Raw genomic sequence first — 15,257 nt, 5'->3', positions numbered from 1 at the left:
CAACATGTGGCACTAAAATATTTCAAAACAATGTTTACAAAGAAATGTAGTTAAGAAAATTAATGATTATATAGTATTTACCGACTTTGCCACTCCTGCATACATGACCTGTGATACAAATGCCCACAACATGTACTAAACATTTCGTCAGATTCCCCAATATTCTCAGTACATATTGGACACATTAGCCTAAGCCCAGACATTGTTGCTTCTATTTCCAATTAATAATCAACGATGTCAAGTCTTATGTGCGGTTTGTAAGTAAATGATATTGGTGATCTTGGTATAAAATAAAGAATATATCAACACACAAGACACAAAGTCATATGATAATGATATTAATATGTACTACTTAAAAATATTTTTGAAACAAATCAAACCCAAATCTTTAAATATGTCTATATAAAAAATGGACTTAAACCACTTTCAAAATACGTAATTATTAGCAATGTCTGTTACTCGATATTTGGTAAAAATTTGTACCAAATGTTACTGGATGTTTTCTGTTTACTCCAAAGTCCATTAAAAGATATCAAAATGAGAGAGCTAATTTGACAGTTCTACGCTGAGAACATACTGAATTTTACTGTGTAAATTTCTTATAGTAAGATTTATTCAGAGATAATAAAAACGGTACATACGGAATAAATTTTACTGGAAAATTAACGAAATGTTACTGGTAAAGTACTATTATTGTGAAAAAAGTGGATTTTTCATATAAAATAGTTTACACTAAAGTGAACACATTTATAGTCAGTCAGAAGCTGATACTTTTTAACTTGTTATTGTTTTTTGTAATTAAAGAAAAGTCTGTATTTTTTTCATGCCCGCCATGCATGATAACTCTTCACTGGAATATCGGAATCCGAGAATTCCAACGTATGAACTAGGATTATTGACTAAGCTTAAAAATTAACAAAATGGCGAACCATTGACAAAATACTTTTGAAAAATCATCGATTTTTGAACATAAACCAAGTTAAAAATTAGGGAAGATCTTGACAGATTGGCTTTATCCTAGTTCATAGTTCATACAATCACAGAGAAACGTCCCAACACTTGGAATCGATCGGGTTATTAGTTTTTGAGTTATCGTGCTTGCTAATGGCAAAAGGTGTTTGGAGAAAAATGCGTTTAAAGTTTGAGAATCTTCAAGAGTTCTTGAGATTTTCACTTAAAATTTTGTAGGTACATTCTTGAATTAGTGTAGATTCGAATTAAATCAAAAAAAATTTTTGACACCGAGAAAGGGTGTCATATATCGTTTATAAGCTCTAAAATGCGTTCAAATTCAGTGATGCGATTTTGTTACTGTAGTAATCTGTAAGTTATCGACTAAAATAAAATAGTCGTCAAGACCTACCGACAAATATAAAAATATTAAAATAAACATTTAGGATAACATTACATTATTATATCGACGCCTCCGAACCATAGTATGCTAAGTCGACTTAGCATGTTTTAAAGTTCTTTAATCCAAACCAAAGTTATAAGCAAAAATGTACTTAGCATGGCACGTAAGATTTAAGAAACTTCCATACTTTGAGAGGTTCTGCTGAAAAACTCACTTTTCAGACTTAGCATACTATTCTTCGGAGGCGTCGATATGTGTTGGTAGGGTTAGCTACCACTTTATTTTAGTCGTTAACTTACCGAATATTTCCCTTAATTAACGAAATTGTAAGCAATTGAAAATTTGCTGTTATTAGCTCTGTATGTTTAATCGATATTTGGTAAAAATTTTTACCAAATGTTACTAAATGTTGCCTGTTTTCCCAAAAATCCAGTAAAAGAGAGTCAAGTGAGAGAGCAAGTTTGACAGTTCAACAACAACAAACTTACTGGAGTTTACTGAAAGAATTTTATGCAGTAAGATTTTGCAAACTCAGAATTTTTTCATCAGCTGTTTTATGACCAAACACTAAAATTATTCAAAACGTGTTTTTAATATGGAAAGGTCAATTTGAAATTAATTTTTAAAAAAATTACAGAAAATTGAAGAAATTTCGTAAGTAATGCAAAGTTTCATTAAATTAGAAACTAATTCCTTGTATATTTTTAGGCAAATTCCAGATAGAAGGCAATGTATTGATGCAGGAAGCTTAAATGTTCCCGGGCAACATACCAAATCAATTTTTCTTTTATTGTTAATTTTATTTTTAATATTAAATGCAATACAAATAATTGATGTGCGTTGCGCGTTGTATGTGTGTGTCGTGTGATCAAGCGCGAAAGTTGATGCTATTATTTCGATTCCTGTGATTTTGTCTTGCAGCAAATAAGAAAAGAGAATGCCATTTTTGTTTTGACTTTTTTAAATTTGGCTCCATTTTTTCCTAGCAAAAAATCCAAAAGTAATACAATATAGTATTATTTTGCTAGTTTGAGGACTCAACTAAAGTTTACTTTTTTGACGGGACTATTAGGAAGGCATAGTACAATAAGAAGATTTGAATATTATAGGGCTACATCTAAAGGAATATATAAATATGTGTAAAATTACACGCTAATATTTATTTACAGAAGGAGAAAATAAAGGAGCAGACTCGTAATAGTATAGTAACGTAAAGGAAGTAGAGAAGAGAGAACAGATTTTTTTTTTGTTAAAAAGTTTATATAAGAATACAAAACTAATAATAGTTGTAACATGGCATATGGGCACTTCCGCAGTCACATACACGACTTTCAGAAGCAAAATCAAATTTTAAATCTTAAATAAATCGAAAACAGTTATTTTTTTCACAATTCTCCCTTAACACTTTTTTGTAGAACTTTAAGAGTACTATCAGTGGTAAAAAAAATTGAGAGCCTCTAGTTTTTAACTTTTGAGATAAAAGCCACAAAAGTGCGGTCACTCGCGCGACTTCAAATATACATGACTTTAGACATCTCTACTAATAAAGGGAAAACTCTGCGAATTGTGTGAATATTTTGAAAATTTAATATTCTTTACATGAATAAGAGATATCAAGCATTATTATTGCACTTTCAAAATTTGGCATATCCTTTATTTGCGAAGGATTTTTCTCGGTCACTCACGCGACGTAACTCGGCTGTGTCAGCATTTATAGTCTTTAAATTAGTATTTATGCTAAGAACAAGAAGAAAAAATAACAAATCTGGTCTTTCTTTGTATTCTTTGCCTTTACTTTACGAATTTAAGCACAATTAAAGAAACAAATTCTTCGACTTTGGTTTACCTTTTTGCGGAAGTACCCATATGATTTGTAATTCGGGAATTTCATTTGTAATTCATAGAATTCCATTTAAAATTCATATAATTCCATTTCAAACTCAAAGTATTGCGTTTAAAATTAATAAAATTCGAATTACAAATGAAATGTTTTAAATAACATCTGCTTTTCCCTGTTCATACAGAATAAGGCGAGCAAGCGAAAAATTTCACTCGTGTCATAAGTCATACCCTAGCGAATACAAAGAATAAGGCTGAAAGTATTTTTCTTCATGACACTACGTCAATTGAGTATTCACTAACAATCTACTTATGTTAAAAATACTTCAAATTCGATTTGACTAAAGCAATGCCATATCAAAAATAAACAAAGATAAAAGGATGTTTATTTTTGCATTATAAGATCTCCAGTAAAAAGTTAATAGCCACCTGGGTTCTTATTATACTCTCTAAGATATTTTATCTCCAACCCCACATTTTTTTATGTTATTTTAGTTGTGTTACCAAACCTGCAATATAATACCTTATTGTACTATTTTGCAAGAAATGCGTTCCCTTGCTCTCAAAACAATACTTATATGATTCAATTTTCTAGAATTTCAGTCCTAGACAGATATTTCTTGAACTTTTTAATTGACTTTAATTTCATTTCTGATTGTGATATATAGTAGTTCGAATTTTTTAATTATTAAAACATGCACTAGTTTGTCTTATAATTTATTATATTTCATATAAAAAAGTATGTGAAACACATAGTGATCTCTTCTAAGTGGTATTCGTATTTTCGTTTGTAACAATTCCCTGGTACAGAAGGACCAAATTACTCCACTAAAAATTATAAATATAGGTCTAGTTTTTCTGGTAGTCCCCATTTTTGTTAATTTAGTACGATTCATTTAGTTGAATATACTATTTATGGTCAAAGTGGTGAAGGCACAGGATATTATATATGTTTGTAACAGGCAGAAGGAAACCCGTCTGTTAGGATTCATTTGTTGAATATACTCAAAGTTACTAACTGGTTTATTATTAAAACATGAAATCACAGTATGTAAATTAATACAATCAAATTGAATAAAAATAGATAAATTACACTCCCCTAAAAGAATAATTAATTTTATTCATATTTCATCATTGATCATTCGTATCAACACACTTTGCACTTTGTTGAATTTGACTTTGCAATTTCTTATTATCCAATAGCAGTTTTGTATTATTTTCAATTTCCTTCTCCAGTTGATATTGAAGGTGTTTCACCTTCAGATCTGTAGTATTGTTGTCGATAGCATTTTCGACATTGCATTTGCAAATGTTCGCAATCTCAGGCACTGGAGTATTAGTTGCAGCTTTATCAGAATTTCCGATTTTTCGGTTCAGAAATTCCTTTAACACAGATATTTCCCTTGATTTCAATGCAAGTTCTTTTATGTTATATTCGTTCTTATTAACAAGGCGAGTATTTTCTTGTTGTAAATCCTTAACCTTATTCTCGTTCTCTGAGAGTTGTTCCTGCAATTGTTGTTTGATTTCGACTTCGTTTGCTATTTTTTTATCCGTAGATTGTAAAGATGTTTTCAGAATTGAAATTTCATTTTCCTTAATTTTAATCTCTTCAGATTTACGTTCATTTTCAGCAGTAAGATGTAGAATTTCCTCTTGCAATATTTTCACTCGATCTTCTGATTCGGAATACAAGGAATGCATTTGGAGAAAATGTTCATCTGTAATGGCTACTTGGTCAATTTCTCGTTGCAATTTTATTCTCATTTCCTGTTCAAGAGAATATTGTTGTTGCATTTGAAGAAAATTGCTTTCATCTTCACACAACTGTACCTCAAGTAGATGTATTTTGTCAAGGCTTGAAACTAGTCTTGCTTGTAGTTCTTCCACAACGTCAATAGAAGGAACTGATTGTAGCACTTCGGGATCATCGTTAAAAATTAAAAATATCTTATGGGACGTAGGATTTTCTTCACGGCATTGAGGGCAACTAGTGGCTCTAAAAATATTAAAAAATATATATATGGTTTTTATTAATTTGAACAAAATAGTATTATTTATTTTAATTCAGCCCCTGTATTCTGTAACTTTTTAACAACATTCGATATTGTCTATTTTACAGCAATTTAATTTGTTTGTTTTATTGTTTTCACAATAACAAAAGAAATTTAAACAACATCGAATGTTGTTAAAAGTTACAGAATAGGCCTACAGGTTTTGAGTTTATTTACAAAGTAAAGTAATTTAGATAAAAATATGTTACTACATGCCTTCGCAACATCGTGCGTGTTCTTAGGTTTAACATTCACAACTCTGTAAGGACCTAAGTATTTCGGCTTAAGTTTAAAACCTCCTCCAAGTTGGGTTCGTTTTATGGCTACCAGATCGTCAACGATGTATTTATGTGAAGATTTGCGCTTTGATCGTAGTATTTCTTGTTTTCATTCTGTACGGCTAAAATCTGGCATTTTGCTGACTTGCGTATCTGGCCTCGCTGTTCATCGTAGCTAATAAGCATTTCTTGTTCAAGAAGCTCCTTTAGATTTTCGTCGTGTTTAGTTCTCATTCGTGTTCCAACCAGCATTTCGAAAGTTGTGTATCCCACACTTCTTTGATTGATGTCTAATCTATAGTCTCCACAAGTATCTAAACTTCGTTGAAGGTTAACTACAGCAACATTGTAATTACTCGCGGGAATTATGACGTCATCAACGTATGGTAAGGCGATACCTTCTCTATTTAGCTCTCGGAATATATCATTTATGTGACGTTGAAACACAGCCGGCGAGTTAGAAAGACCAAATGGAACTCTTCGGAATTGGTACTGGCCATTGTGAGTCACAAACGACGTATACTTTCTACTCTCTTCATTGACTGTTACGTGAAAGAATCCATTTCGTAGATCTATTGTACTGAATATAACAGCGTTTTGCAAACGATCGAGCTGACCTTCGATTAGGGGTAGCGGATAATGATCTTTTACTATCACCTTATTTATTCTTAGGTAATCAATACACAATCTAGACGTCGAATCTCGTTTCTTCACTAAAACTATTGGACTGTAAAATTCAGAGTCCGAATGTTCGATAATTCCTTCATCCAACCATTTGTCAATTTGGTTTTCGACTATATTCGATAACACATGACGCAACTGATGGCTCAACGCGAACATTCTGTTTAGCCCTTAAGACGTCCTCTGTTTCCACGATCTCCTTCGCAACCATAAACAAACATTTGCAAAGCAACAACAACAGCTCGTTTGGCAGCTGCCAAATTATTGCGATTTGTAACAAAATCACCAAGTGCAGCCATTTCGACGGTTATTATGTTTGTTTTTACTTCGTTCTCTTAAAATTTTTGATATTCTCTTTTCAGTTTGTTTATTTTTCGTATGAAGAAACTAACCGTTACGTTTCTCCTTTTTTTGTTCGTCGCCACGTCGTTTTCATTTATTCATACACATACTCAGTTGTTTGGTTCATTCGTCGTTTAATTCATTCTATCTTCAATTTATTTGTAAATTTACTTTTTCAATCGTTTATCCACTTTACACTAAGACATCTATTTTTCTCGTGTCTATACAAAATCACTTTTTTCTTATTTCTCCGTAAGTAACGTCTTTTTTTTTGTGGATAGCGTCGTTTTGTTTTTGGCTTAGCAGCGGCGTTGTCGTCGTTTTTGTAGAGTAGCGTTTCGTTTTTTTATTTTTGTTGAGCTTCGTTCCTTTTTTTATTCTTGTTGATCAGCGTCGTTTTCCTTTTTTTTTTGCTTGAGGTGCGTCGTTCTCGTTATTTTTTATTTTGGTTGAGCAACGTCGTTCTCGTTCTTTTTTATTTCGGTCGAGCAGCGTCGTTCTCGTTATTTTTTCTTTTGGTTGAGCCCCCAAATTTATGGTTTTTATTAAACAAAATATTTTTTGTTTATTTTAATTCACGTTTTGAGTTTATTTTCAAAGTAAAGTAATTTAGATAAAAAAGTATGATGAATAAATGAAATGATTAAAATTATGTTTTGCCGAAGCACGTCTTTACAGTTTCGCTTCGTCGTTCGAACTAAGTTCAAGTATGAGTGTGATACAAGAGCATACCAAATTTTCTAATCCCACATATATGTTTACAAAAGGAATTTAATTAAAAACAATGAGTGGTGAAACAATATTTACCGGCTTCGCCATTCCTGCATACATGCCATGTGATACAAATGCCCACAACTGGTACTAAAAATTTCATCAGATTCCGCAAAATTTTCGGTACATATTGGACACATTAGTTTAAGCCCAGACATGTTTTACTTTTATTTTTTCAATTATTAATTTACGATATCTAGTCGTTTGCTCGGTTTGTAAATGAATGATTTTGTATACGATACGATGCAGAATATAATGACGCATAAATATGAGGGATTCCCCTATACTTATGTATATTAAACCGCAAAACATATACACTTAAATTAGATATGCAAAATTCCGTTTCGTCATTTTGCATATCTAATTTAAGTGTTTTGTACTTTTCGTTGTGTCCCCAAACCTGTTTTGCTCTGAAAACTATATACATATATATTAGTCATACAGATTAGTCATTATTGATGGTCCGCATTTTTTAAAGTTATTATTAAAACAGGCACTAGTTTGTCTTATAATTTTTGAGAATTTTTATATTTCATATAAAAAAGTATGTAAAACACATTGTGATCTCTTGTATGTGGTATTCGTGCTTTGAAATAACGGTAAGTAAATTAATATGTAGAATGAAAAAATAAAAATAATTATTTTCATTCATATTTCATCATTGATCATTCGTATCAACACACTTTGCACTTTGTTGAATTTGACTTTGCAATTTCTTATTATCCAATAGCAGTTTTGTATTATTTTCGATTTCCTTCTCTAGTTGATATTGAAGATGTTTAATCTTCAGATCTGTAGTATTGTTGTCGATAGCATTTTCGACATTGCATTTGCAAATGTTCGCAATCTCAGGCACTGGAGTATTAGTTGCAGCTTTATCAGAATTTCCGATTTTTCGGTTCAGAAATTCTTTTAACACAGATATTTCCCTTGATTTCAATGCCAGTTCTTTTATGTTATATTCGTTCTTATTAACAAGGCGAGTATTTTCTTGCTGTAAATCCTTAACCTTATTCTCGTTCTCTGAGAGTTGTTGCTGCAATTGTTGTATGATTTCGACTTCGTTTGCTATTTTTTTATCCGTTGATTGTAAAGATGTTTTCAGAATTGAAATTTCATTTTCTTTAATTTTAAACTCTTCAGATTTACGTTCATTTTCAGCAGTAAGATGTAGAATTTCCTCTTGCAATATTTTCACTCGATCTTCTGATTCGGAGTATAACGAATGCATTTGGAGAAAATGTTCATCTGTAATGGCTACTTGGTCAATTTCCCGTTGCAATTTTATTCTCATTTCCTGTTCAAGAGAATATTGTTGTTGCATTTGAAGAAAATTGCTTTCATTTTCACTCAACTGTTCCTCAAGTTCATGTATTTTGTCAAGGCTTGAATCTAGTCTTGCTTGTAGTTCTTCCACAATGTCAATAGAAGGAAGTGATTGTGGCACTTTCCGATCATCGTTTAAAATTAAAAATATCTTATGGGACGTAGGATTTTCTTCACGGCATTGAGGGCAACTTGTAGCTCTAAAAATATTTCAACAAAATATGTTTCCAAAAGGAATTTAATTAAAGACAATGAGTGGTGAAACAATATTTACCGACTTCTCCATTCATGCATACATGCCATGTGATACAAATGCCCACAACTGGTACTAAAAATTTCATCAGATTCCGCAAAATTTTCGGTACATATTGGACACATTAGCTTAAGGCCAGCCATTTTTGCTTTAATTTCTTTCAATTATTAATTAACGATATCTAGTCTTTTGTTCGGTTTGTAAATAAATGATTTTGTATATATTGCTATACGATGCAGAATATAATTACGCATAAAGATAGGTGATGTCCCTATACTTATGTATATTAAACCACAAAACATATACACTTAAATTAGATAAGAATAAAGTTGTGTTAATACTCGACACTTTGTTTAAAAAAAGTACTAAATGCTTTTTTTTTACCTAAAAATAACCAAGAAGTAAGGCATCAACGAACTTCTCAGTGAAGAGGGTATCGCCGATAACGTAAGTACTTCGAATTGTTACAAGATACATTTGAGAATGAAATATTTTTTTTTAGCTTGTGGGGAGAATATACCAACAAAAAACTACGGTAACTGATGAATCACAGGAACAAAGGGGTCTCAATCAATCAACGTCGTAGGATGGTGGGACGGAGAATTGGATCCAAAAGAGCTCTGACGGGTATCGAAAGACTATTCAACTAAGTTGCACCACATCGGTATGTATAGCAGATTCATAGAGATGGTGGCTAAATACCCATTTGTGGGTATTTACTATATTGAATCGTGGCTACAACGTCTTCCATCCTATTTCTTGATTTCGGTTATCAAACCGTTTTGAGTTTTGTAATATCTTTAAAGACAATTGCTATTATAAGACGAAAGTAGCAAATGGAAATTAGGTATTGGGTCCGTAATGATACAGCCAAAAATCATACTCTAGGCAATTATCGAACCTATTATGCTGAACCGTATACCCTTCAGCAGGATATAGATTGACATACATTTGATTTTTATATGTAGGTCCGAAATATAAAAAAAAAATAAAAAAGATTTTTAAAATGGTTTATAATCACATTGATTACTTTTAGGAAAGGCATCAGATCTTTTATTTTTTGTGGCATATTCTCCCAAGGAGTCAGTTATCACACGCTCTTTTTGTAATGACATAGTTCGACATACAATAATTCTGATCCGGTACTTAAAAATAAAAAAAACATTTCTATTAATAAAATATTCTGTTTTGATTCTGTTCTTTTTCTGACACAGATTTAATTTCAAAAATAACTAAAGTTTGGCTAAGGAAACATTTTAATATTAATGGATCCACAAATCAATTTTAATCATACTGCAACTGCACATGCAATTGCAGGGACCGTAACGGTTATAACTTATATCCAATCAGGTAAAAAATAACTGTTATTATGTGACCTAAATAAAAAAATCCACTTTAATTATTTATTTTTTAAAAAAAATAAACATTTCTATTAATAAAATATTCTGTTTTGATTCTGTTCTTTTTCTGACACATATTTAATTTCAAAAATAACTAAAGTTTGGCTAAGGAAACATTTTAATATTAATGGATCCACAAATCAATTTTAATCATACTGCAACTGCACATGCAATTGTTATATACAAATCTCAGTTATAATATATGTTTATTGTAAAAGTCTTTAATGATATACTAAAATGTGAAAATACAATTATATTGTAAAATAAAAAAATGAATGCATAAAACATATTAAATGTTATTTTTTAATTGCCCTCGACAGCAACATCCATTATTGCTTGCACATAATATGGACCCTCATTGACATATGTACGCAACTGATTGTTGGTCTCAATATCAAAAGCACAGCTTTCGGCTAAAATTTTAATGACACAATATTTTGCATATTTTGCTTCCTTGTCAAATTCGATTTTCCGATCGAGGAGATATTCCAAAAATCCAGCTGTATTTTTCAGGGCATCAATGCCCCAAGCATACAGACAAGTGGCACCAATTAAATTTAATGTTGAAATTTTTATATCAGGGAATGGATTGCGACAAAAGTCCATAAGGAATTGCATATTATTTTGTCCATCATTTAAATGTTGAAACCATTTGTGTAAAATTTCGCTGAAAAAACAAATAGATCTCATTATTAATTTTTTGAATTTTTTACGGCTGTAAATACACCAACATACCTCACTTGATTTGAAACGGCTTCGTCGAATGTAAATATCAATTCTAAACTACTAAATGCTCGATTTTTCAGTTCTGAAGGCAAGTTGCGCAAATAAGAACTATAATCCTCCATACTCTCTTTGACATCACTGCTGTAGTTTTCTTCCAATAGGATTACGCCTTGTTGAGATTGACACAGGTTAGCTGGAAAAATAAGAACAAATTATGAGAATTTGGTGGCAGTTAAAATTCTAAAATTAAAAGTGCGCTTAATGTGTTATTTGTACTACTAATGACATGGTACCAACAATAATAGCGATAGATGTAAATGGAATCTTGGGCTTAAGTCAATTTTAGGGGCTCCATTCTAATCGCTTTAAAAACTATTCGACTGTTAACGATTTAACTCTTCGATCAATAATCGGGTACATTTGTACATTTTTTGGAATAAAAATGCTGTCAAATTTTCAATAATCTAGACTTTAGGATCAAATTTGTAGTACTCATTCCTGAAGTATTTTTAACCATAATTGGAGAAAAAAGTATAAATATCAATAACCGTGGTAAATTAGTCTATTGCGGATCTGACTAATGATAGTTGCAATTTTTAATGAATTACAGCGATATATTTAATAGTTTTTTTGGTTATTGACCGTTAAAAAATTACATATTACCTAATGTATCAAAAGCTGCTGGCAACAGCGACACATCTCCCGAATGCAAACACTCGAATAGACATTGTATCATACGCGGATATCCAGTTATAATCTTTTGTGGCTGTATGCTGGAAATTTTCCCAAAGAACTTCATTATGCCCGGAACCAATAGGCGATCCAGTGGATTCTGTTCGATAAGTTCAACTTTCTTGCTAATGACATCGAACACCTGTTGTTTTTCCAAAAATATTATGCCATGATTTTGTTCCGCCAACGATGCTAATATTTCCAGAATATTCACTTGCAACAAAACATCATCGTTATCCAATTCCGACAGTGCATGATCAAGTATGAACGCAACTTGTTCCAATGTTGCAGGCGAACTTTTAGAAAGATTGACAGCCAATTCATAGACACGACACTTGACCACCTCAGAACCCTTCAGGGCTTCTAAAAGTGTTTCCTTCACATATGACTTCTGTAAATGTTCCGGCAAAACAATGGTCAGAATTTTTACAGCAGGACTTCCGAGTTGGGTCTCTGATTCTTGCAATGCCTTTAAAATGTGTCGAAGTAGGTCATCGGAGATGGCAGCGCCCAAGCTGACATCACTTATTTGATTTTGTAATTCCTTGAGTATGGCATTCAGTGCCAAGGAACGAATGCGTGACCTCTTGTGCTGCAAAGCTCTGTCCAGCAGACGTGGTAAATCGTTTTGACGTAAGGACAAATTGGCCATGCATATGGACAGGATGTCGCTAACCAAGTCCATAGGATCTGCATTGGCGTCCAGTGGCGATTCATCGTCGTCCTCTACTTCCAAACAGTCATATATTTCCGAAGATGTTAGCAAACGGTTGGTTACCTTTGCTTCCAAATTTGGAGTTTCATTGAGGCGACCTCGTATCTCCGCTAGGGTGGACATACGATTCTCTTTTATTTTTAGGTTTTCCAGTTTTTCACAACACCATTCTTCAGTCATTTTTGTGCAAATACTGTATTCAGTACAATATCCTCTTTAATTTAAATTCTGATATACTCTTTGGGAATTGTTTACATTCCGATCCGGTTTGAAAAGCATCAAATCACTCTGTTTGACATTTGGTGTTTACGGCACTGCGAAGGGGTAGCTACAACAGATCAGCTGCTGGTAACAAGAGCTGTCATAAAAAATCGTTCCAAATGATATGAATTGAATCTGTTCTAAAGGCGGGATTCAGGCATGCCATGTGTCGGGTAACTTTCAGAGACATCTATAAAATACATTAAGAAATAAAATCGGGTTCATGTCTTTGCTGAATGTGAACAAATCAAATAATACAAAGATACTATTTGTAGCATACTTTTAGGCACATACCGTATACATTATATTAACAGAGATGAATGTGAAAAATGTTGCAGGTTGTTTTTATATAGAGAACAGTTTAGTTTATAGTCTGTTACTGTAAAATTCGATTCGACGGAATTGAAGGAAATTAATACCAAAATATCGAGCCATATTCGCCAAAAAAACGTAACCCTCAAATTTGAAATTTTACAGGAGAAGGTTTGTTTTAATAAATTTAGATTTAATAAAGCTACTGTTTTGGAATTTAGAAATATAGTTTAAAACAAAACTAGTTTATAACAAAACTATAGGTCTAAATTTCAAAATAATAGCTTTATTAAATCTGAATTTATTAAAACAAACCTTCTCCTGTAAAATTTCAAATTTGAGGGTTACGTTTTTTGGCGAATATGGCTCGATATATTTATACCCTTTAACACACTGGGTACAGAGTTTTATGCCTTTGTCCACATGTTTGTAACATGCAAAATGAAACAAGATAGACCAATAGTTACTTTTGAGGATATGCCTAGAATCATTTGTTGAGTTGATTTATGCATGTCCGTTCATTCGTCTGTCTCTCCATATATTACAGGTACAAAGTGTAGATCGCATTTATGATCCGAATTGGAAGAAATTTAATACAACGCATTTTTTAGTCCTAGGACAAACTGTATTGTAATTGATGAAAATCGGATAGGATTTTGAAATAGGCCTCGTAGTGCACAAAGAGCCTGAGTTTGTTCGATTTACACGCAATGTTGCATATCGTAGTGAAAATAGCCTAGCCTAAATATGTGTTAAGTTTTGTTTAAATAATCTAGATTTAGATATAGCTTGTTATACCCTACACAACTATGTTGTCAGGGTATTAAAGCTTTATGCAGTCCCAAGAGTTTGTAACGACACGAAATATTGGTCCTAGACCCATCTTTAAGTATACCGATCGTGATATCTCGACTAGCTGAGACGATCTTTTCTTTCAGATTTTCTAGTCGCTCTAGAGGCAATTATTATATGCAGAACATCACATATTTTACAAGGTGAAGGGGATCTGACCAAATAATTAGAGCGGCTGTTGATAAGATTTGACCCTCGAAATATTGACCGATCATCATCTAGGTCAATATACCGAGGGTCAAATCAACCAAAACATAAAGTGACAATTTTTTATTTTACGGTGTAAAAATTCAGTTCAAGAAAAAAAAAATTGGAAAATATGTCAGGGTTTGAAAGTAAAGTTGTTGATCTATAATCGGTAAAAAGGGTGTAAATATCTCGAAAAATTGCCCAGGCTCAGAATATAGAACCACAGAAAGTTTGATTTTCGTGGTAGTTGTGTAGGGTACCATATGGTCGGCCCCGTCCGACTATACTGCTCCGCTCACTGGTTGAAATTTGAAATTTTCTTACTGGTTTTACATATAAAATAAACCATTGCTTGATTAAAAATTTTGAAATAAAACAGTTTTCAAAATTACAAAAAAAAAAAAATTATAGATTTTTCAGCCCCCTCTGGTATCGTAAAACTTACAAACAGACTTTTGGATCTTACAATCTTTACATCATATCTGGGAGACCTTATTCTCGATGCAAACTACTACGTTTCCGTTGTAATAATATAAAATAAATCCTAAATTTCAAAACTTAGAACAACACAATAACATTTTTAAGCACTGGCGACACTACCACTTGTTCACAATTCGCACACAGACATAACATAAATATCGATAGGGCCAGTAGAAAGGATAATTTAAAAAAAAAACAAACGAGATTCATATCAAACCTAGAAAAAATGCATTTGACCGAAAAATTGAATTTTCACATCCAGAAAAGTTATATTTGAAATTTATGACTGTTGTATTAAGTGGCAACATTTCATTTTGTCCAGAGCATCGGAGTTATTGAGAAGTTATTTTACGCTTGTCCAAAAAGTATTGATTATTAAGATTTTGCAATTACCAGCGAAAGGGTATGGGTGAGTGAATTTTGTAATATGTCCCTATATTGAAATAGGTTCAAAGCACATTTTTAGTAAAAGAAATCGCAAGCAGTCAGCGGTTATGAGTGAGTGATGTAGACTCGTTTAAGTGATTAAGTCCGCCTCTAATCTAATCATTCGTATGGGTAAAATAACCATAGGAAAAAAATAAGCGTAATTTAATTTTGTAAAAAATAATTTCTTTATTTTTCTTCTTCAAATTAATTTCCATCTAATATAATACACTTGTGCTAGCATTTTTCCAATCCTTGGGGAGGAA

At 32.1% G+C, this 15,257-nt stretch overlaps 2 protein-coding genes across 2 annotated transcripts; both read right to left on the bottom strand.

The window, feature by feature from the left end:
- Positions 1-7,977: 7,977 nt before the first annotated feature.
- On the bottom strand, positions 7,978-9,041 carry LOC133337812 (E3 ubiquitin-protein ligase trul-1-like). The gene is made up of 2 exons (XM_061546016.1): positions 8,920-9,041; positions 7,978-8,845 (listed from the first exon to the last, which is right to left on the bottom strand). The coding sequence occupies exons 1-2, from the start codon at positions 9,039-9,041 to the stop codon at positions 7,978-7,980; spliced, it is 990 nt and encodes a 329-aa protein (XP_061402000.1).
- A 1,554-nt stretch (positions 9,042-10,595) lies between these two features.
- Positions 10,596-12,651, bottom strand: LOC133337814 (26S proteasome non-ATPase regulatory subunit 5). Its single transcript, XM_061546018.1, has 3 exons — positions 11,688-12,651; positions 11,034-11,217; positions 10,596-10,965 (listed from the first exon to the last, which is right to left on the bottom strand). Exons 1-3 carry the CDS (start codon positions 12,649-12,651, stop codon positions 10,602-10,604), a joined length of 1,512 nt encoding a protein of 503 aa, XP_061402002.1. The 3' UTR covers positions 10,596-10,601.
- Positions 12,652-15,257: the final 2,606 nt, after the last annotated feature.

This window comes from Musca vetustissima, unplaced genomic scaffold (genome assembly GCF_032173495.1).
Source record: "Musca vetustissima isolate MV318-11 ecotype Yass unplaced genomic scaffold, APGP_CSIRO_Mvet_v1 utg87862, whole genome shotgun sequence".
Lineage (NCBI taxonomy): Eukaryota > Metazoa > Arthropoda > Insecta > Diptera > Muscidae > Musca > Musca vetustissima.
Note: the sequence above shows the minus strand (reverse complement) of the source record. Positions and strands in the feature narration are given on the sequence as shown.

Excerpts from the sequence above, each read along its gene's own strand:
- LOC133337814 (XM_061546018.1), bottom strand. The coding sequence starts at position 12,651 with ATGACTGAAGAATGGTGTTGTGAAAAACTGGAAAACCTAAAAATAAAA. Across the intron at positions 11,218-11,687 it reads AGCAGCTTTTGATACATTAG|CTAACCTGTGTCAATCTCAA; the intron begins GTAATATGTAAT and ends TTATTTTTCCAG. Across the intron at positions 10,966-11,033 it reads GCCGTTTCAAATCAAGTGAG|CGAAATTTTACACAAATGGT; the intron begins GTATGTTGGTGT and ends TTGTTTTTTCAG.
- LOC133337812 (XM_061546016.1), bottom strand. The coding sequence starts at position 9,041 with ATGGCTGGCCTTAAGCTAATGTGTCCAATATGTACCGAAAATTTTGCG. Across the intron at positions 8,846-8,919 it reads ATGCATGAATGGAGAAGTCG|AGCTACAAGTTGCCCTCAAT; the intron begins GTAAATATTGTT and ends AAATATTTTTAG.